Genomic DNA, 21,966 nt, shown 5'->3' with positions numbered 1-21,966 from the left:
CTTACAAAAAGCTCGAACAACAGCGGCAAGCTCTACGATTTGAGGGGACCCGGAGACCGTCTCAACGTCCGACTCCCATTGTTGAGAGCGGTCATCCCACCAGACAATCACCGACTTGTGTGTTTTTCCAGACCCATCGGTGAACACAGTAAGGCCTTGGAGGGGCTGGTGACATCTCTTTGGTATGGATATTAAGTTAAAATGAGCATGTAGAAGCTTGTGGGACGGAGGATGTGAGGTTAGTTGACCCGAATAATCTGTTAAGGCAAACATGAAAGCATCAAACTGTTGGAATAACCATTGTAGGTACATATTAGTTACAGGTAAACAGATAGAAGCAAAGTCCATCCCTGACAGGGCAAGCAAGCGCTGCCGTGCTTTAATTATCAAGGAAGCAAACATTTCATGTTGCGTCCAAATTGTTTTAGTGGGCTGGTTGGGTAAAAAGACCCACTCAATGATTAATAAGGGATCAGGATTATTAGGGTCCCATTGAAAAATCAAAGCATATGGCTGACGTGCAGGGTTCAAAATAATTAAATTGAAGGGCAATTCAGGCGCACAGCGGTGTGCTTGCCGTGAGGCAATGGCTTCCGCTACTTTTTGTAATGAGGCAGCGGCTTCAGGACCCAGTCGACGAGGGGAGCGTAAATCGGAATCTCCCTTGAGGAGTTCAAACAAAGGGCTTAAGTCTGAATTGGAGATTCCTAGCAAGGGTCGGACCCAAGTAATGGTCCCTAATAATTTTTGAACATCGTGCAAATTTTTAATGTCCGCCTGTATATGCACAGGTTGGGGAACTATCGTCTGGGTCCTGATGCGCCAACCCAAGTAGGTCCAAGGGGGCATTTTCTGGACTTTTTCGGGCGCAATACAGAGGCCTGCCGAATTGACAGCAGCCGTGACAAGGGCTACGGCCTTTTCCATGAGCTCAAGGTGAGGCGCAGCCATCAAGATATCATCTATATAATGATATAACAGAACTTGAGGCAACGCAACCCTTACAGGGCTAAGTACCTTAGCGACACACCATTGACAAATTGTCGGGCTATTTTTCATTCCCTGTGGCAGTACAACCCACTGATATCGTTGCACAGGAGCTTGCATATTGACACTTGGGACTGAAAAAGCAAATTTGGCAGCGTCGTCAGGGTGTAGTGGAATATTAAAAAAGCAATCCTTAAGGTCAATAACGGTGAGATGCCAATTGCGGGGGATCATAGTTGGAGAAGGGAGCCCTGGCTGCAGGGCTCCCATATCTACCATAGCATCATTGATTTTTCTGAGATCATGGAGCAGGCGCCACTTGCCAGATTGCTTCTTAATAACAAAGACAGGTGAATTCCAAGGACTAGTAGTAGGTACTATATGTCCTTTTGCTAATTGTTGCGTAACCAGTTCTTGGAGAGCGCGAAGCTTTTCGAGTGGTAGGGGCCATTGATCTACCCAAATGGGCGTCTGAGTTTTCCAAGTCAGTTTCAGGGTGTCGCGCACCTCAATGGCCCCTCCTAAAAATGCGACTGAATGGAAGTTCCCCATTGTGACAGCACATCACGTCCCCATAAGACCATAGGAACAGGCAGCACAAAAGGCTTGACGGAAGCCACTCGTCCTTCTGGGCCTTTGATTTGGATCAATTCCGAGGATTGGTGGCTTCTACCAACTCCTCCAATTCCGGCTAGTGCCTGAGGCACAGCTGCCAAAGGCCATTGTGGAGGCCACTTCGCCTGTGAAATTACGGTAACATCGGCCCCTGTGTCAATAATCCCATTCAGGATTACTTGCTGAGTGCCGTGAATAAGAGTACATTGACAAAGTGGTCGCTTCTGGGAAATGGACTGTACCCAGAGAATCTGTGGATCCCCAGTAGATCCAAAACCTCCTTGTCTTTGCTGCGGAGGTGGGTGAGGCGAAAGAGAGCTTGCGTTCTGCGGGATCAGTAGTAATTGTGCAATGCGGCTTCCTTTGGGTACTGTGCAAGGGGGAAATGGGGTCCAGGCCATGATTTTAATTTCCCCAACGGTATCCGCATCAATTACTCCAGGCAATACAAAAAGTCCGGCTAAGGTTACCGATGATCTCCCTAATAGTAGCCCTTGTGTTTTCGGGGGTAAAGGACCTGAAACATTAGTTGCTAATAAATGAACAGAGGAATCAAGCAACGTTACTGCGTGTGAGGTTGCCAGGTCCAATCCGGCGCTACCGGCTGTTGCTGGGCGAAGACTTGTGGCGGGGTCACACCCATCTGCATGGCTCGATTCACCGGCGACGATACTTGTGTCTGTGCGCGTCGCTGCCCCGCGCTCCGCAAGCGGTTCCCCTGTATCGGCTGCCCTTGAAAATTATACTTAGAACGACATTGATTAGCATAATGACGCCCCTTCCTGCATCGGGGACAGATCCCAGGGGCTTGGGCTTTAGCTCCCCCATTAGAAGCGGGACAATTTCGTTTGATATGGCCTGGTTTACCACAACCGTAGCAATTTCCTCCTCCAGACTTGTCTCTCATAGCTGCGAAAGCAGCTGCCATCGCTTCAAATTTGTGGTCTACAGTACCAATACGATTACAAGCCTCCACCATTTCGACCAAGGTCGGAGCTGGGTTAGGGAGAGATTTAAGTAATTTTTTACAGTCGGCGTTAGCATTTTCAACTGCTAATTTTAATAGCAAAATCTCTCGAGCTTCGGTATTATCTATTTGGCGTTCTAAAGCTTGCTTAAGTTTATCAATAAATTGCATGTACGGTTCCCAAGGTTCCTGCGTAATAGAGGTGAATGCCTTTTGAGGTTTACGGGAATCGGGTATTTTGAGTAAAGCCTTTTTTGCTTCTTCGCGGATCGCTTCCAGGGCCTCTCGTGGACAATCTCGAGCCTGTGCCGCTGGATCAGAGTGCTGACCCGTACCCATAAGGTGCTCCATGGTCAGTGCGGCAAGAGCAGCATTATTATGACCTACGTAGCTGGTGAGGAGAGTTTGAAGGCCCCCTCTCCAATGCGACTCCCAGAGGGAATACTGGGGAGGGGTTAATAACAATTGCGCTAGAGATTTTAAATCATGGGGAGTCATAACGTACGTATCAAAGACAGAAGACAGCAGGCTAGCAAAATATGGGGAAGAGAGCCCGTGTTCTGTGACGGTACGGCGCAGCTCTTTAATCACAGGGAAGGACAAAGCCTCCTACTGCACTCCCCGGCCTTGATAAATAACAGGGGCGACTATCGTTCGCGCTATTTCCAAGTCACCTTCTTTTAAAGCTTGACGTCTAATATTCGCCCATGTATCATGAGGGTCAGGGGGATACAAGTCAGGCTCTTTATCAGGATCAACGGGCCCCGGGTCAAGCGGATCTTCCTCAGGAGGGTAGCCTGCGGCACAGACCTTTAAGGGTCCGGGCAACTTAGCGCGTCGCGGACGTAGCGGAGGGGGAAGCAAAGGCTGAGCTGGTGGAGGTTCCCCCTTAGTATCTGGAGAGTCTTTATGTGATTTAACAAAATTAGTAGTGAACGCGACAGTGTTTTATGGGATGTGATGACAAGGTACACTTGGTTCTTTATTGCATAGAGGACAGGGTCGGACAAGCTGCCAGGGAGACCCTCCCGTTGAGTCATGAGGCTCAACTTGCTTTCTAAACTCCTTCTCGGAGAGGAGTCTGCCTGAGGCTGGATCCAATGCTAGTCCCAGCCTTGGTTAACGGTTTATGTCTAAAGGATTATATATGTGCAATCAATCCTTTCTATCACTTAGCTAAGATTTCACAGTTTAACGTTCTATTAATCACCTACCGAGAATCTGTTGTGGCAAGGAATCTCTCGACGTCTAGGAGGAGAACCTTAAGCGAGCATCCCTGCTCAAGGGGAGATCCTGGCGTGCAGCCCACTGCCGTGCAGGAGAGCTCCAAGCACTCTTGGGCTGTCCACTATTTATAGAGTAAGAGAATTGACCTACAGTCATATTCGCATGGGAACAAAATATCTAGGCCCCCACTCCAGACAGTGTGTTGGCTGTGTTGCCAGCCATCCCCCAAAGTCCAGGTGACACTCATCACACCTCCCACTGATGGTTATGGCTTGAGCAGGAGCTGGGGAGGGGCAGAAGCGGGAGAGCACAGCACCACAAGATGCGGCACACAGGGACGTGGTTTAGTGGTGGACCTGGCAGGGCTGGGTTTACAGTTGGACACAATGATGTTAAAGATCCTTTCCAACATAGATGATTCCATGAGTCTGTGATTGTTTTGAGCCTCAGGACTCTGTTTCCTCCTCGCCCCTTCTCTGGGAGGCCAGGAGGTGTCACAGAATTTTCCTGCACTTGGCATTGCTCCCCCTCACATCCCTCTGCCCCAGGAAGAGCCCTGGGCCACAAGTGAGGGACAGGATCTGCCTTGCCAGGGCCTGGGGCTGAGGGCTTGGCCTTTCTGCTGCATCAAACCAACCAAGGGTTTCTTCAGCATTACAGCCACCTGCACTCTGCCTTTGCCCACCTGCAATCACAGCCTCCAATTATCTGCTCTAACGAGTCCCTGGGGAGGCTTTGTCAGGAATGGCCCTCAGTGGGGCTCATTAATGCTTCCAGGTACTTGGAGTTTGACTTCTGATTTCTTGAGCACTCTGTTCAACCTTCTCTCAGTATCTGAGGTCTGTGGACTCAGCAGCAAATACCCCATGGGGCTCATTAAAAGACAGAAAGCCTTAACAAGCTTCTCTTTTTGTAATTTTCTTCAAGACTTGTACAGCTAATTGGAGAGGTTTCATAGTGTAATGAAGTAGGAAGATTTCAAAATGCATCTGATAAAAATGATCTTTTCTGTTAAAGGATATATTTTATTACTTTTCACTTTGCAGAAGAGGTGATAGAAGCATTCTCTGATTGATATTGGTGCAGAGTGTTTCCTCAGGAAGTCTGGACACCTAGGTAAAGCAGTCCCTTGATGTCCATCGCTGGATGGACAGCCTTGCTCCTCACCTCCCCAACCTCACCATTTCTGACATTGCCCACCTGGGACTTGCATCACTGCTCCTTGCATCAGACTTCTCCACTGGTCTCTGCAGCTGCAGGTTACAGCTCCATTGCACCATCTCCCACCTGAGCCCCTTAGAGACCTGGCTGCACCCAGGCACAGGAGAATTTTCCCCATTCTTCAGAAAAGAAAAGTAAAGCACAACCAGTTTTCATAAACAATAAATGATATTCTGTAATCATATGCTAAGTACAAGCTACCACTAATGAAGTTGATTTCTACAAGGGATAAACTTAGGTAGTTAGATAAAAAATGATAGATATAAACATAATTAAAGAGCTGGCTAAGGAGGCAATTAGCCTGTTGAGAGACAGTCAGGCTGTTCAGTCCCTGAAGGTGAAAGCAGCAGCGTGGGCGAGAGGTACCTGGATGAACAAAGAGTAAATGGAGAAGAAAACTGAAGAATTATGGAAAGGGCCTTTGCCTAGACAGTCTGGATCTGAAAAGGTGACTTTAGAAATGGTCACTGTATCAGGACAAGTAGACAAAAAATTAGAGAAACTAACTGCACTGTGTAACAGGGAGAATAGTTGTAATGGCGTCACAGGGAAGATCAATATTTCTTTGGAATATCCTTTCTGAGAGGTTATGGGATTGGCAGAGGTCTCTTGTGAGAGAGGACAAGCAAGTGGTGCACCCGTCTTTGGAAGAATCCAACACTGCACCCCAGGGAACCAGAAGCTGCACAGGCTCACATCGGTGAGGAGCGGGCCATCAGTTGGAGTACTCTTGGGTGACATTTGTGGGCACCAACAGCAGAACGTGTCCAAAACCCATCAGCATGGACTTACCAAGGGTCAATCATGCCTCGCCAACCTGACTGCCTTCACCATGAAGTAACTGCATTTGTGCATGAGGGCACTCTTGCATGTTTGTCAATAGCAATAAACTCGGAGGATCACTTGTTTACCAATTAATTTACCAATTACTGCCATGGGCAAAACAGACCCAACTTGGGAAAATTCATTAAATGTATTTCCAATTGATTGTAACAGAATAGGACAGTGAGAAATAAAACACAATTCAAAACACCTTCCCCCCTCCCTCCCTCCCTTCTTCCCAGGCTCAACTTCATTCCTGACTCTTCTACCTTTGCCCCGAGTGGCACAGGGGGCTTGTGGAATGGGAGTTGCCGTCAGTTCATAACACTTCGTTTCTGACCTTGCCCAAATGTGGGTCCTTCCCACTGACTGCAGTTCTCCACAAACTGCTCCAACGTGGATCCTTTCCACAGGGTACAGTCCTTCAGGCGTGGACTGCTGCAGTGTGGGTCCCCCACAGGCCACAGGTCCTGCTGCAAAACCTGCTCCAGCATGGGCTCCTCTCCTTGGGCAGCAGGTCCTGCCAGGAGCCTGCTCCACCGGGGTCCTCCATGGGCTGCTGGTCTAACTCTCCTAAAGGAAAAAGGCCAGCCCAGCACGGCTTCTCTTCTGGACCAGACCACAAGAAGTCCCGGAGGATGGCTGTTTCCTATGCCCGTGGGACTTGAGAAAACTCAGAAGACTCCAGTGTTTTGGGTATTGCTGAACAGAGTTTGCATGGTGTCAAGGCCTTCTCTGTTTCTTTGTTCTGCTCCCTCCAGTGAGTAGGTGGGAGGTGAGAAAGAAGTTGAGAGGGGACCCAGCCAGGACCGCTGATCCAAACTGACCAGAGGCATATTCCATACCATATGACCTCATGCTCAGGAATAAAAGCTTGAGGCACAGGAGGAAGATGGTGGGGTTTTTTATTGTTTAAGGAGTCTGCTGCTTGGAGACTGGCTGGGCATTAGTCTGCTTGTGGGAGGTGTTGAGTGATGGTCTCCGTTTCACTTGTTGAGGTTTTTTTAATCTCTTCTCTTCACCAGTTAAATTGTTATGTTGACCCCAAACTTTTCACACTTTATTTCTTCCTTGTCCCACTTGTGAATGGGGAAGAAAGTGTGAGCGACTGTGTGGCTGCTGGGCTATTGGCTATTGGCCATGGTCAACACATCACAGCAAGGAAGATTGTGATAGCTGGGAGCGAGTTCAGCGGTTGGCCACCAAGATGCTTAGGGGCTGAAGGGGAAGGGCCTTCTTTAGCCTGGAGAAGGGAAGGTCTTGGGAAGCTCATTGCAGCCTGTGTGTCCCTATGGGGACATTTTCAGGGCCATGGAGCCAGGCTTGTGACAGTGGTGCTTGGCAGGAGGTTAATAGACAATGGTCAGATGTTGAAATAAGGAAGGTTCAGGACAAAGAAAATGAAAATCTTTTTCTCTGTGGGGGCATCCAAGCATTGCAGGAGGTTTCCCAGTGACATTGTGCCATCTCTGTCCTTGGATGTTTTCCATCTCCTACGGGATAAAGCCTTGAGCAACATTTGACAGCATTGGTCATGCCTTGAGGCATTTGACCAGCTTCCTGAACAAAGCTATCAGTATGCCATGCCTCCTGAGATTCCTGGGAGCAGCCACTTTCTTGTCTTTCTTGTTCTTCTACAAACTTCTCCACATCTCCAGACCAAGTGGTGATTTAGGCTGTAAAGAGAATGGAAACAAAGCCTCTGGCTTGGTTACTATCAACTTAATTGCTAAAAGAGAGTGAGATGGAGGGATCTCAGAGCTTCCAGATTCCTGTGGAAGGTTGAAGGCCTCCAAGAAAGGAGTTGCAAATAAGAGTGTTGAACTAGCCTAGCCTTTAAATCACTTCACATGGGATGCTTCGGCTTCCCACTTTCAGTCATTGGCACCCAGAAACCTCACATGCTTTTCTTCCTCTCCTCCCCAAACCTGACCAAGTGACATGAAGAAAGAAAGCAGAAAGGCCCTAGGCCCCTGTGAATCAGCTGGGGTCTGGCACTTGGAGGGCCGCTCAGTGAATGGCAGTTCTTTCGTGGTCCACCCGATAAAGAATCAAGCTGGGAAGTCAGCCTGCAAGAGCAAACCAACAAGGTCCATGGACAGGCAAGGCTGCGTCTGGAGAACCTTTACACCTACAGCGTAGATCAAGCTGGGGCTGAACCTCAGGCCTGGGCTTAAAGGGGATCCTGAGCTGAGGGACAGAGGGGTGGGAGGAGGCCCCAGGTGAAGCTGCTCAGGGCCATGAAGGCCTGTGGATATTTTCAGGGCCCTGACATGGTTTCCATGGGAGCCCACCTGCCAGTGCCCTCAGTAGGCCTCCTTCCCTACTGTCCAGGGTCTGTGCTCTGCTCCTCTCCTTCCCTGTTCCCCTGGAGATCTGGGAGACCACCATTTGATGGTCACTACAGCCAAGGCTGAGAATGGTCTTCACATCTCTGACCAGCTCTGATCCTCTCCTTCCCTGTTCCCCTGGAGATCTGGGAGACCACCATTTGATGGTCACTACAGCCAAGGCTGAGACTGGTCTTCACATCTCTGACCAGCTCTGCCTCTTGGCAGTACCAGCTCCACTTGTGCATCAGTGTGGCCCATTTGGCAGCTGTGCTAAGAACCATCAGCATGGACTTACCATGGGTAAATCAAAGAAAAAGGAAGCCTACAGAAGGTGGAAGCAAGGACAGGTAGCCTGGGAGGAATACAGAGAAATTGTCCAAGCAGCCATGGATCATGTCAGGAGAGCCAAAGCCCAGAGAGAGTCAAATCTGGCCAGAGGCATCAAGGGCAACAAGAAAGCCGAATAAAGAACACGGACTTCACAGTATCCAAGTGCTGTTGTGTAGAGTTCTTTGTTTCAACACCAAGCTGTGTGAAGCAGTTGACAAGCTGGAGGGATGGGATGCGATCCAGAAGGACCTGGACAGGCTTGAGAGATGGGCCTGTGTGGACCTCATGAAGTTCAACCAGGCCAGGTGCAAGGTCCTGCACGTGGGTCGGGGCAATCCCAGGCACAAATACAGGCTGGGTGGAGAATGGCTTGAGAGCAGCCCTGAGGAGAGGGACTTGGGTGTGCTGGTGGATGAGAAGCTCAACGTGAGCCAGCAACGTGCACTCGCAGCCTGCTCCGGTGTGGGTCCCCCACAGGCCACACTTCCTGCCAGAAACCCTGCAGAGGCATGCTGGAGTGGATGGCAGGTGGACACAAAACGATGGATGAGATTCCCACAACAAGAGTAAAAGCTGCAGTCCCCAAGGCCAGAGAGAAACAGGCCTTGGCTGCGCAGCCCTGGCAGGAGAGGGGTTTGCTGTCCCAGGTTACTCTGAAGCACTGTGGGACCTATGGCAGAGGTGGAGCTGATCTGCAAGAAGGACAAGCTGCTGCTGAGAAAGTCCCTGGGGGAGGACAGCTTGTGATCTAGGCACACTGTGGGCATCATGCTGGGGGCTGACTGGCTAGATAGTGGCTCTGCAGAGAAGGACCTTGGGGTCCTGGAGGACAAACAGCTGAGCATGAGCCAGCAATGCACCACCATGACAAAGGCCAACAGCCTCCTGGGCTGCATCAGGAAAAGCATTGCTGGCAGATGGAGGGAGGTGACCTTCCCCTCTCCTTGGCACTGGTGAGGCCACACCTGGAGTGCCCACACCCTGCACACTCACACAACTTAGCTCTACACTGACATTTTCCTCTCCCAGGCTTTTACCAGCCCATCCCAGCTGTTCCTCATCTCTCTCCAGAGCCCTTGCCCTCTCCTCTGCCCAGCCAAGCACAGCTGCCCAGTCTGGGCTGGTCCCACAGCAGTGCCCACCACAGTTGCTGCAGAGCTCTCGGCACTCACTCCACAGCCCCAGCTCCTCTGAAGGGCACACAGCCCCTGGGGGGCAGACAAGGAGCTCAGCCTCCCCATCAGCCCCAGGCTAGTGCTGGCCTCAAGGCAATGAGGAAAACAGGCTAGTCACTCTCTGCCTCTCCTGATAGCCTTTTGAGGTGACCCCCAACCCTGAGTGAATTTGCCCCCTCCTCTGCTCACATCAGCCCCGCTCCCCAGGACAGCACGACATTCCTTGGCCCTGAGGGTCCTCCGGCAGCTCCCACACCTCTCCAGCCTCCCTTTCCCACGCCTACCGGATCCACACTGACTTTCTGGGCATTGCAGAGGCCTTGTTTGTGCATACCTCAGTTTAGTGTTTTGCTTGTGGGGGCCTTCACCTCTGTGGATGTTTCATCTCCTGTGTCTTCATTCACTCCCAGCTCAGGGCACGTGGTGAGTCCCCATCCTCTCCTCACACGTCCAAATTCATTTCCATAGAGTCTGCTGTATGCCATAAGTCCTGACACATGTGAAGCAGCCTGAGGAGGTAATCGGGAGCTCATGCACCATCTCCACTACCACTGGAGACAAGAAGAGAGCCTTTCAAACCAGAACATTTGGTCCACGGAACCCAATAGTACAGTGAGCTTAACCCCAAACACAGGGAGAACACAGGGAGAAGAGACTCTTTGAAAGACCAGTTCGTTGGACATTTTATTCGCAGCACCTTTGGAGGAAGCACCTAGCATCCAGGCACTGCACCTGGGAGAGGCCTTTTTCTTGAAGAGCTGCTATTAGGCAGGTCACCTTTGACACAGTGTTGTGCAAGGCTCAGACACAACTGGAACAAACCTCAAGACAAGTGGTACAAACCCAGAAAATTATACAGAAGCAGGATGACTGCAAGAGAAAAAAGCAGGCTTATTGCCTAACAGAAAGTCTAGAAAACATGCGGAGAAGGGGAGACAATTTATTAATGGTGAAACAACGTCCATTGAGCCAGTTTCCATAGGGCATCCTTGAGCTCCTGGTTCCTCATGCTGTAGATGAGGGGGTTCAGTATTGGAGGCACCAATGAGTACAGGACTGCCACCACCAGGTCTAGAGCTGGGGAGGAGATGGAGGGGGGCTTGAGGTAGGCAAACACGGCAGTGCTGACAAACAGGGAGACCACGGCCAGGTGAGGGAGGCAGGTGGAAAAGGCTTTGTGCCGTCCCTGCTCAGAGGGGATCCTCAGCACGGCCCTGAAGATCTGCACATAGGACAGCACGATGAAAACAAAACAACCAAAGCCTAAACAGGCACTAACCACAAGAAGCCCAGCTTTCCTGAAGTAGGAGTGTGAGCAGGAGAGCTTGAGGATCTGGGGGATTTCACAGAAGAACTGGTCCAGGGCATTGCCCTGGCAGAGGGGCAGGGAAAATGTATTGGCCGTGTGCAGGAGAGCATAGAGAAACCCACTGCCCCAGGCAGCTGCTGCCATGTGGACACAAGCTCTGCTGCCCAGGAGGGTCCCGTAGTGCAGGGGTTTGCAGATGGCAACGTAGCGGTCATAGGACATGACGGTGAGAAGAAAATACTCAGCTGACATGAAAAAGAAAAAGAATAAGAGCTGGGCCACACATCCTGTGTAGGAGATGTCCCTGGTGCCCCACAGGGAATTGGCCATGGCTTTGGGGACAGTGGTGGAGATGGAGCCCAGGTCAAGAACAGAGAGGTTGAGGAGGAAGAAGTACATGGGGGTGTGGAGGCGGTGGTCACAGGCGATGGTGGTGATGATGTGGCCGTTGCCCAGGAGGGCAGCCAGGTAGATGCCCAGGAAGAGCCCGAAGTGCAAGAGCTGCAGCTCCCGTGTGTCTGCGAATGCCAGGAGGAGGAACTGGGTGGTGGAGCTGCCATTGGATATTTGTCCTCTGGACATGGGGACCTGTTCGAAGAAGAGACCAAAGTCTATTCAGTTTCTCAGAAAAACTTCTGAAAGTTCCTCTCCCCTTTCAAGCAGACCTTTGGCAGGTCCCTTTCATGAGCTGTGGTTGGTGCTGGCTGAGGGTGCCGCTGGGAGCAGGGGGCTCTGCAGGATTCAGTCCTGCCTACAGCAAATTGGTCGATAGGAAGACGGGGTGATCTTAGCCTACATCCACTTTTGATATCGAAGAGCTTTTCAGCATTGTCACTCCTAATTCACCCGACGGCAGAGCAAAGTTGAGGGGAATTTGTTCTGTGGATTTTGTTCCAGTTGTCACACAGGAGCTGAGGAGTTTTGGAGCATTCCTGCTGCACTCCAAGTGAAATCCTGTGGGTGCTGGCAGGCAAAGGGACTGTCCCTCAGTGAAGAGTGTGGAGAGCTGACCTGTCCCTCAGCCCTGCTCCCAGCTGCCCTGGGCAGGCACCTTTTTGAGCTTGAGGACAGTAACACCCAGGTGTTCCCCCCAGAAGACCAGGACACTGCTGAGAGCAGAGGAATCTCATCTCTCCCCTCCCAGCCAGGGACACAGAGGCCTCATTGCAGCTGCCGACCTACAGCCGTCCCGTGGCATCTCCTTGGCCTTAGCGCTGTGGTGTCTTCTCTGTCGGGTACTTAGAAAACACAGAGATGCCATGGGAGAGTTGTGACCTTCTGGAGGGCAGCCTGCAGCTCAGCAGGGCCCCCTCAGGGAAAGAGCCAAATGTCTTTAAGATGGGGTGTCCTAAAAGGTCTTTTCCAGTCAGGCACACTCTGGTGCCTGGCTCCAAAGTCCGCGAGGGGATTTGGCTGCTTTTCCTCCATGGAAACATCTGCATGGCAGGACCCAAGTGCTTGTGTCTCAGCTGAAGCTGAATCCCCATCTCCCTCTTTGTTGGTCGAGCTGTTGGGAAGGAAAGTGATGGCCGAGTGTTTGTGACGCTGAGAGTGGGGGGCTGCACTGTGTGGGAGAGGAGACCTGGGAGCTGCTGCAGGAAAGGTGCTTGCACTGCAGCGGATGGCAGGGGGGTGCCCGAATCCCCCCTCCCCTCACGTTTCTGGGATCTCCTCCCTCTCCCTCTCTGACAATGTTTCTGCTGCCTGGAGCTGTCTCTGCTGGGAACCGCTTCTCTGTGCCCAGGTCTCCTCCTTTGCAGTGCTCACACAAAGAGAACTCCATCCCACCTGCGATGTGCTCAGCTCTGCCCTGCAAACACCTCCTGGCAGCAGGGAACTGCTCCAGGGCATCTCTGCCTGCACAGGGGCAAAGGGGCGGCTCAGAGAACTCAAAGGGAGTGGGCGACCCCGTGCCTTCGCAAGAGTGGGAAAATAAAGTCCCATCTCCCACTGTCCACCCAGCCAAACAAGGTGACTCATCTCAAAGCACAGACTCCTTCCCTTTCAGGTAATCCCCACTTTGACCAGCCTCTTGAAAAGTTTCCTTGGAAATGCCCTGGCAGTGATCCCCCGGGGTGCAGGGACCGTCTGCGGAAGGACAGCCCTGGGCTCCTCTGGCTGCACACCCAGTTTGGTACCCCTGCAGTCATCCCAAAGACAAGGAAACCACCGTGCCCCGACCTACTGAAGTGCAGCAGGGAAGCCCTGCTCCAGAGCACGTCCTCCTCCTCTACTTGGGAATCTCTGAGAATCCTCCTGCCAGGTCCTGCAGGCCGCGGGATGAACCAGGTCTAGGATGTCCTCCAAAGAACACCACACTCAGTACCCTGCAGCCAGAGACTTACCATATAGAGGGCTGTGAAGATTCCTCCCGCAGTGAGAGCTCAGCTATCCCCCCGCTCCTAGAGTGCCTTTAACATCTCTGCCTTGCTCCTCTCCCCTTGGCACCTGCAGGCAGTGCCCTCAGCCCTGCTGCGCTTTGGGCAGAGCTGTCTCTCTGCAGTGCTGTGGAAGGAGTGCTGCCCGCTTGCCATGAGCTCCCTCTGTCCCAGGAGCCCAGCCCAGCTCAGCAGCAGAGGACCAGCCCAAGGCAGCCCTTTCTCTGCCCACTTTGGCCTCCCTTCAGGTGTCCCTGGGGCTTCGGGAGAACCTGCTGGGAAACAGGCTGAAGTCAGCACTGAGGTTCCCTTCCTCAGCTGGGCAGAGACGCTTCTTTCCAGCTGTGTCATTTCTATTCCCAGAGACAGAGTTAGGCATGAGAATAGCCTTTCCTTGTCTCACCATTAGACAGGACACCCACACAGCTCTTTACCCCTGGTGGGTGCAGTGATGCAGCTGAATCATTTGAGGCATCTCATCCTGGGTTTGAAGTCCTGGGCTAGGGGAGGACTCCCTCTTGTTCCTTCCACAAACCCACAGGAGGTGGGATTCTTCTTGCCTCAGTTCAGGTGTGCACAAATACAGGCAGCTGTATGGGAGCTCCTTGTCTCAGCTCTCAGGCTACTTAATGGAGATTGAGGGTGTTGTTCAGGTGGAAACACCTGGTGACATTGGAGGTGACACCAGAGCTTGTCCAAGACATTTGCAGGTGACTGCAAGCTCTAATGCGGCAATGCTGAGAGACAAGGCAGCATCGGGGGGCACCATCCTGGAGCCTTGTGAGGAATTCCTTTGGCAGATGGAAATGACAGCAGGTGTTTACATTTAAGACAACTAAAACCTTTCCTTTTCCTTGTATCTACAGCAGCCTACAGAGGTCATCAGCTGAGCAAACAGACCTAAGTCCCTCTCTTTCTCTTCTCCATCAGCTGTAGTTCCTAGCTCTCCACTGACTGTAATGGCAGTTGTTTCAGGGACATCCCTACATGGCTTAACCCAATTCAGGAAGCTTCTCAATGGCCAAACACAGGCCTGTGGTGCTAAGTGAGATGCCAGCGCTCTCCAGCACAGGCTGGCAGGGACCGCACAGGACCTATGGGAAAGCCATTGGTGTTCAGAGCAGATGCGTGAGGGACACCCCAGAGGGCACTGCAGGCCGATTTGGTTCCTTTGTGCAAGCCTATGTGGCATCTCAGGCACGTTCAGTTTCCGTGGATCAGCGACTGAAACCCACCACTGCAGTGAGGCACGGTCTCACCCATCTCCATTCAGCTGATGCAGAGCAGGTCATGAACAGGAAGCCTATCACACTGGGGCCTCAAATGATTTGGCTGCTCCCAAACTCTCCCAGTTCTTCTTTCAACAATCCTTTCCTGAGGCCCTTGATGAGACAGTCGACACAGGTGAATGATTTTCACAGTGTTCCTGGATCACAGCTTATCCACACGCAAGGACATTTTGAGCAGCACCTTGTCATCCTGGAGATCAGCTTCACCTCCGCCACAGGTCTTCAGCAACACTACAGACAACAAAGCCTGCTTCTTCCAGGGCTACAGAGCCCAGCCTGGCTTTTCTGGTGTTGTAGGGAGCAGCGTTTCCTCGTTTAGTGCCTTCACATTGCCGCCTGCCGTCGCATCCAGTATGTCTCTGGTCTCGAGCACAGCATTAGCAGGTGTGGGGTCTTGGGCACTTGGTACTGGGTTTGCCTGGGACAAGTCCAAGCTTGGCCCCAGTGCTCCAGCTCAGGTGCTGCAGACCAAATGTGCACCAGTGCCCTCAGCCTGGGGCACAGACCGGAGGAGCTGGAGTCCCATGTGCCATCCTAGAGTTTGTACGTTGGTGGAATAAGTGGCAAGGGGTGGTGGGACAGCTCACAGTGGTGCTGCCATGGTGCATAGGGGCTTTTCAGGAGAGACGGGCCAGGAAGATGAGGAGGGAGATGCCCTCCATGTGCAGGAGCTTGTTCTATGTGTGGAGCTCCTCTATGGGATGTGCAGCAGGTTGCGTGAGCCCTTGTGAGTGAGGGTCAAAGGAGAGGCCTGTTAGTGTGACACCCTCGTGGGAGACAAAGCACCTGCAATCAGGGTAAGGAAGTGGAGAAAGGTTTGCTTAAGCAAGCCATGGAAGTCCTCAGATCCATGACCCCAAGTGCTATTGGAGACTTTAATGACACTCACTGGCAGGTGAGCATGGCAGGATGCATACTGTCCAGCTGGTGTTGGGGTCTCTTTGGACAACTTCTTTGCACAGGCGCAGACCAACAAAGGTGATGCTCACTCCAATCCAGTCCTTGCAAAAGAGGAAGTGCTGATCAGGGATGCGAAAACCAGTGTCAGCTTTGGCTGTAGGGACCATGAAATACTGGGAGAAGATTTTAGCCTCTTCAGGGGACTTTCAGTGGTAGGCCCATGGGCAGCAGTATTCAAAGGCAGCAGAGCTCAGTACAGTTGGTCTTTCAGAGAAGCATCTTCCAAGCATAAGAACTGTCGACATTCATAAGCCGGAAAACAACCAGACATTTCAGGAGAGCAGCTTGGCTAAGGAAGGAACGTGGATGCAAGGACTGATGCAGGAATTTAGAAATAGGGATGGCTTTAGAGGAGCCAAAGCTTCCCTAGTGTTGACCCTTGCAAGAGCTTCGAGGACATCAAGAGGATCTCTTAGTACTTCCAGACCAATGCAAGAAAAAACCCAAAGATTATCTGTGGCCACTGCAGAATTTAGTAAGAACAGGTGTAGAGAAATATGAGATACTGTATCCCCCTTGCCTTAGTCTTCCCCAGCAAGGTCTCTCAGCCCTTTGCTCCTCAAGGCAGGAGTCTGGAAGAAAATAACCAGCAGTGAATGCGGATCAATTCAGGTGTCACTTGGGCAAACATAGTCCTTACCAGCCTATGGGGCTGGAGGGGCAGGCTCCCAAGGACCTGAGCGAGCAGGACGGTGTCACCGTGAGGCCCTTCTCCATCATCTTTGAAAGGTCACGGAGTCTGAGGGAACTCCCTGATTACTGTAAGAACCCAAACATTGCATGCACCTTGCAAAAAGGCCCAAAGGATGAGCAGGGTAACAGAAGGCTGTGCCCCCCTGTGACACCCCTTTCTGGGTGTCTGAAAGAGAAGGTGATTTACCCTGGATTTACCCAAGGTAGCTTCTTCCTGGCCATCCTTTTTACGTTTTCTGAAGAAAGGAGAGGATTTCTGGGCAAGGAAGAGCAATGATTGTCTTCTACCTGGAAGTCAGCAAGGCTTTCAGCATCATCCCCCACAATGTTCAATGTCAGCACACTATGGTCTGCATGGATGGATAAATAGATGGGTAAAAACCAGCTGGACAGGAGGGCTGTCGTGGTTTGGGGCAGATTGGCCAATGGTGAGATGACAGATGCTCTCCCCCACCTCTCATTCCAAGGAGACACAGAAAAGAGATAAAAGATTTATGAGTTTAGAAAAAAATGGTTACTGTAATAAAAAAGTAATAGTTCATTAAAGTAGTTACATTAATGAAATATTAATAATAAAATATAAAGGAAATAATGAAATAGATACAATGCACACAAAACCGTTTCAGGCTCCCAGGGAGATGTCAATGGCAGGCACTGGGGAAGTCAAGGACTGGACTCAGCACCAGATAGGAACTGGATATCGGATATAGATTCAGGAACACACAGGTCAGGATCAAAGTCAGAGAAACAGGGTCCTCCTCAGACATCAGTCACTGAACAAAGAGAGCCATTGAAGAAAAGAGCCGACCTTTTGATTCCTCATCTTTTACACTGAGCATGGGAGATGGGATGGAACACTCAGGAGATGGGATGGAACCATGGTAATGCTGGCCTCCTTTGTGGTATCTCTGCAATAAAAGGGAGTTTCCTCAGTGCCATGGGTGAAAATAGGCCTTTTCTTCCCAAACTGGAGTGCAGAACACACTCAGGGAACTGAAGGCTGAAAGGCCTTGATGACGTGCTTGGGTGCTGAATGGATGTGGGGGATGGATGGGGGCACCCCTCATGTCTCATCATGATGAGAAGTCATGACATGAGATGTCAAAACTGGCTCATAAGTCATGACTGACTCACCCCAGAATTCCCTCTCGATTGCCTGTACATCACCATTCAGGGACGGAGCACCAGCCACGTCCCTTGCCTTTGGGGATTCACAAAGTCCAAGCCTGATGGTGAAGTCGTCACTCACAGGAGTAATGGGTGGCCCCATTGAGGCCATCGCTCCTCTTCAGGAACAGCAGGGAAACCTCTGGATGACGAAGGATGCCAGGACATGCTCCAGAAAGAGAAGATCAGTGCTAATCCTGACACCTGAGTGCAAAGAAATAGTTGCACTTCAACAAAATAAATTACAAAAAATCCCAAACTAAACCCAGAGAACAGCATCCGCCACCAGCACCGTTTCAGTGGTAGTTCCAGCCGCTGCAGAGCTGCAGCTGACGGCCCTGCTGTCCCTGTCGCAGGAATCCAACTGACAGCAGTTACCAAGGCCCTTTGGGAAGACTGCACTGGGTGTCACCTTCTCTGAAGAGGACCTGCTGCTTCCCTCTGGCTGCCATTAGCAGCAGAGCCCTCTGGTTCTCCACCCCACACTTTGCCCCCTTGGACACAGGAGGGACCGGCTTTCAGCTGCTGCTTTAACAGCTGCCTTTGCTGTGCTCCTTTTCTGTCTCTCTTCCTACCGCATCTGTCAGGATGGGCTTCTTCTCATTCCAGACGGAGCCCAAAGCCTCAGAGTACACTGCCACCCCCTACTTACCCACCCTGGGATGTGTTGAAGAAATAACAATTAGCAAATAGGAACTCTACCCATAGCGCGTATCTGGCCAGCCTATAAAGCTGTAACAGCTCATCCTAAAGCTCCGAAGGCATAGACCAGCCATCACTTTGATCCCATATCTACCTCCTGTATGATCTGTCCTGAAGGTCAAATCATCGTTACCTTCAGAAGAGGATGGAAGGTGAGGAGAAGTGGGCAGTAAACGATGAATGGTTGGGAAAAAGCAGCCAAGCAAGTGGCAAAGGCAGGAGCCGAGTTGTCCCAAGGCCAGCTCAGCCCAAGGAGCTTTGGCTGGCCCGCTCTTGAGGATGCCAAGCCCTGGCCAGGTGAGCTCACAAGCAGTGGCCAGGTGCCACATCACTGCCCCTTTGTGACAGGGGCCACCCCCACATGCACGGGGACGCACTGTGGCCCCTCAGCCACCACAGCTGGGGCACCTCCTGCAGCCACCAGCCGGCAGCTGTTGGGCTGCCCCAGGCACTGCTGGCCAAGGGCTGCTCATCTGCCCACAGAGCTCCCGCCTCTGCCTGGAGCCGCACCAGCCCCAGGAATAAAAACCTGCCCAGGGCTGTCAGCGAGCCCCTTCACAGCTTTGGCCGGCACAGTCGGGGGGCTGAGGACTTCTTTTCCACTCTTCCCAGGTACAGGACTGCAGCCACGAGACTCCTGTAGCAAAGCACCTGGTGTCTGACAGGTTTGTTTCCAATGAATTTAATCTACCCCCAAGATACAGCCACAGACTGACTCTGAACTAGTGCTACCAAAGAACCCCCTTGAGCAACTGCGCTGGGTGCACCTTGGGTGGCTGCCAGGCCCCCACCCAGCTGCTCTCCCACCCTCCAGATCCAAAAAACATTTGTGGGTGGCTTTTTAGCATCTGGTTTAACCCCACGACCTGCCTGGAGGGCAATGAGTGTTGCCTCTGCCCCAAGAAGGCAGCTGGTTGTTATCCCTGCCCTCCTTGAGCTCACCAGTTGGGCCCCTGCACCTCCTGCGTCCTCCAGTTTTCCCCACTCTTGCTCGGGGCAGTGAGTTCCTCCTGCTCAGCTCAGGGCAGGGAGTTTTCCTCCTGCTCCACTTGGGGAGGCTTTCTTCTTTATATCCTTCCCTTGGGGCATCCAGTGTGGCCTCAGCCTTGCTTGGGTGGCTTCTTTTCATCGTGTCCCCCTCAGGACAGCTGGTTTTTCCCCTCTCTTGCCTGGGGAGGCTCCTTTTGCCCCTGCCCTACACCAGGTGCCTGGATTTACTCCTGCCCTGCTCAAGGTGGCTCTTTGTGCCTCTGCTGAAATCGGGGTGACTCGCTTTGCTCCTGCCCCGCTTGGGGCATTTAGTTTTTTCCCTCTCCGCTCAGGGCATCTCCTTCTGCCCCTGCCCCCACCCCGCTCGCAGGGGCCATTAATGTCCCGGCCACAGCAGGACCACCGGGGCTCCAGCGCCATTCCCCTGGCACCAGCCCCTGGCCAAGTGCTGCCCTGAATTGTCACATCACAACCACGCTTTTGCTTCCCAGCCTCCTCTAGCACCGCTCCTCCAGCTGGCATCTGACATTGAAAAAAGAGCCTGAGCCCTGTGATCCCTCAGCTTTTATACTGAGCAAGATGCAGGTGGGATGGAGTACTCTGTTAGTCAGCTTTGGGTCACCTCTCCTGTGCGCTCATTCCCAAAGGTGCCATCCCTCTACGCTTCTCCCTTCCGACCCTCCGTGCCCTGCCATGTGTAACCCACCACAGTCATCCTTCCCAACTCTCCTGCTACCAACAGTGCTAACAGGGTGGGATTCCTCAAGGGCTCCCCCATCTTGGCATCATCTACAAAGGAGGTGAAAGTGCATTGTCTGCCATCATACGGAGAGATAATAATGTTCCATAGTAGGTGTCAAGGGCTGGTCTTTGATGGATGCCACTAGTAAGTGGGTTCCAGAAGGACTTTGTACCACAGATGATGTCCCTCCGTCATTATTCAGACAGCTTTCCACCAACCACATCGTCCACTTCTTCAGGCCGGCTGTCAACAACCTGGCTATAAGGAGACTACAGAAGACCATGTCAAAGGCCTTGCTAAAGTCCGGGTACACAACATCCCCTTCTTTTCCCTCCCACATGTCTTCTGCCATCCCTTTCTTGTCCTTCAAACGCCTGCAGATGGCTGCAGGAGGACTTGTCATATCCCCTTCCCTGATGAGGCTGGCCAGTCTGTCATTGTCCCAATCCTCCTTCCTGCCCTTTTGGAACACTGGGTTCATGTCTGCCTTTTCCAAGGCCCCAGGAACCTCTCAGATGGCTCTGGCCTTTCCAAGGTGTTGGAGAGAGATGTCACAATGACACTGGCCAGCCTTCCCCATCTCCCTGACACCAAAAGCCTTCTCACTGTGGAAAACTTCCAGAGGCGTCACTTGCCAAGGAGTGCCCAGGACACAATACTTAACTTGTCCAGGCCCTCAGGGCCACTTCAGAAGAGTGATTTCTTCCTACAAGCCCACGACTCCAACGGGATCTCTCTGCAGCCGACAGCTTTCCTAAGCTGTTTCTGTCAGTTCCTCCCAACCCCCATCCTTCCTTCTCCTCAGGCTGTAGATGAGAGGATCGAGCAGGGGTGAGGTGCGTGTTGAAACAGGGCTTTGTTAAACTCTCTCAGGAGGGCTGTTCTGGGCATCCCACTGAGAGTGGTGGGGGTGCCGCAGAAAGGAGTGGCTCCAGGGAGGGCAGAGGAGCCGGTGGAGAAGGCCTTCTGCCTGCCCATGCTGGGCAGGAGAGCTGCCCCCAAGTGCAGCTCTGCTGCACACACAGGATTCCAGCATGAACAGGAAGGGGAAGATTGGGTCTAGAAAGAGGTTATGAAAACAAAGTCCATGATGAATGTAATGGTTTCACATCAGGAGAGTTTCAGCATTGGTGCAAACAGCCCAGCCCACCTATTTCTGAAGACATTTGCTTCTCTGTCAGCTGCTTAAAAAAATTGTGAAGGACGTTCAGAGAGGTGAAACATGGAGGGTGTGTGCCTCTCACTGCATTCCTACTCCCTAGACGTGCTCTGTGCTCTGTGAGAGGTGAGAAATGCCATCTTCTAGAGGGCAATGCCGCTCACGCCTGCAGAACCCTTTCAGACTGCACAGGGGAGATGCTCCACAGAGGTGCTTCTGTCACACCGTGTAATCAAAGGGACAGGCCATGAAGAGAGGGGAGGGTGAGGTAGCACACAGGTGTTCCTGGAGACACACACGGCACTGTCAGGGCTCTGGCAGGGCTGCTCAGAGACACGAGTCCTTCCCTGGCACGGGCAGAGGCCCTGCAGCAGACTCCATGGCCTCCTGTTGCCACTCCCAGAGGCCGGCAGCACCTCAGCCCCGCGCTGTGTCTCCCTGCTCGGCACCTCTCTGAGATGCCCCACGGCGTGAGGAATGGACACAGGGACCTGGGGTCAAGGAAGCCCATCCCAGTGCTGCATTCAGGGGGTTTCCCAGGGGACGTTACTCTCCAAGTGAAGTCACCTCCAGACACTGTCTGTCCCACAGCCCTTAATGGAACCCCCAGGAACAGCGGATGGTGTTTGTTCTCACTCAGGTTAATCTCACCACACGCACATTATGCTCACGCCTGTGGTTGTTACTGCCCAGGTGTGTGACCATTGCCCTGTGGCAGCTTCCCTGGGGTGTCCTGCACACACAGGACCTGACAAGAACCTGCTCTGCTGGTCCTTCATGTCTTTCCCAGGAGCCCTGGCTGAGCGAGGGACCTGCTGCTTGTCCCCCCCTGCACACTTTACACAATTAAGTTCTACGCTGGTGGTGCCATTTGTGGGGAACTTTCCTGGGCATGTTCTT

The 21,966-nt window shown here is 52.2% G+C and overlaps 2 protein-coding genes across 2 annotated transcripts; both read right to left on the bottom strand.

The window, feature by feature from the left end:
• Positions 1-10,710: 10,710 nt before the first annotated feature.
• On the bottom strand, positions 10,711-11,172 carry LOC128903367 (olfactory receptor 14J1-like; the record flags this gene model as incomplete). Its single annotated transcript, XM_054187385.1, has 1 exon — positions 10,711-11,172. A coding segment is annotated over one exon (462 nt), but the record flags the coding sequence as incomplete, so codon positions are not given.
• A 3-nt stretch (positions 11,173-11,175) lies between these two features.
• LOC128903297 (olfactory receptor 14I1-like) lies at positions 11,176-17,576 on the bottom strand (the record flags this gene model as incomplete). The annotated part of the gene is made up of 2 exons (XM_054187312.1): positions 17,556-17,576; positions 11,176-11,526 (listed from the first exon to the last, which is right to left on the bottom strand). Coding segments are annotated over exons 1-2 (372 nt in total), but the record flags the coding sequence as incomplete, so codon positions are not given.
• Between the last annotated feature and the right edge of the window lie 4,390 nt (positions 17,577-21,966).

Source organism: Rissa tridactyla, unplaced genomic scaffold (assembly GCF_028500815.1).
Source record: "Rissa tridactyla isolate bRisTri1 unplaced genomic scaffold, bRisTri1.patW.cur.20221130 scaffold_29, whole genome shotgun sequence".
In the NCBI taxonomy this organism is placed as follows: Eukaryota; Metazoa; Chordata; class Aves; order Charadriiformes; family Laridae; genus Rissa; species Rissa tridactyla.
This window is presented reverse-complemented; position numbering and strand designations above follow the sequence as displayed.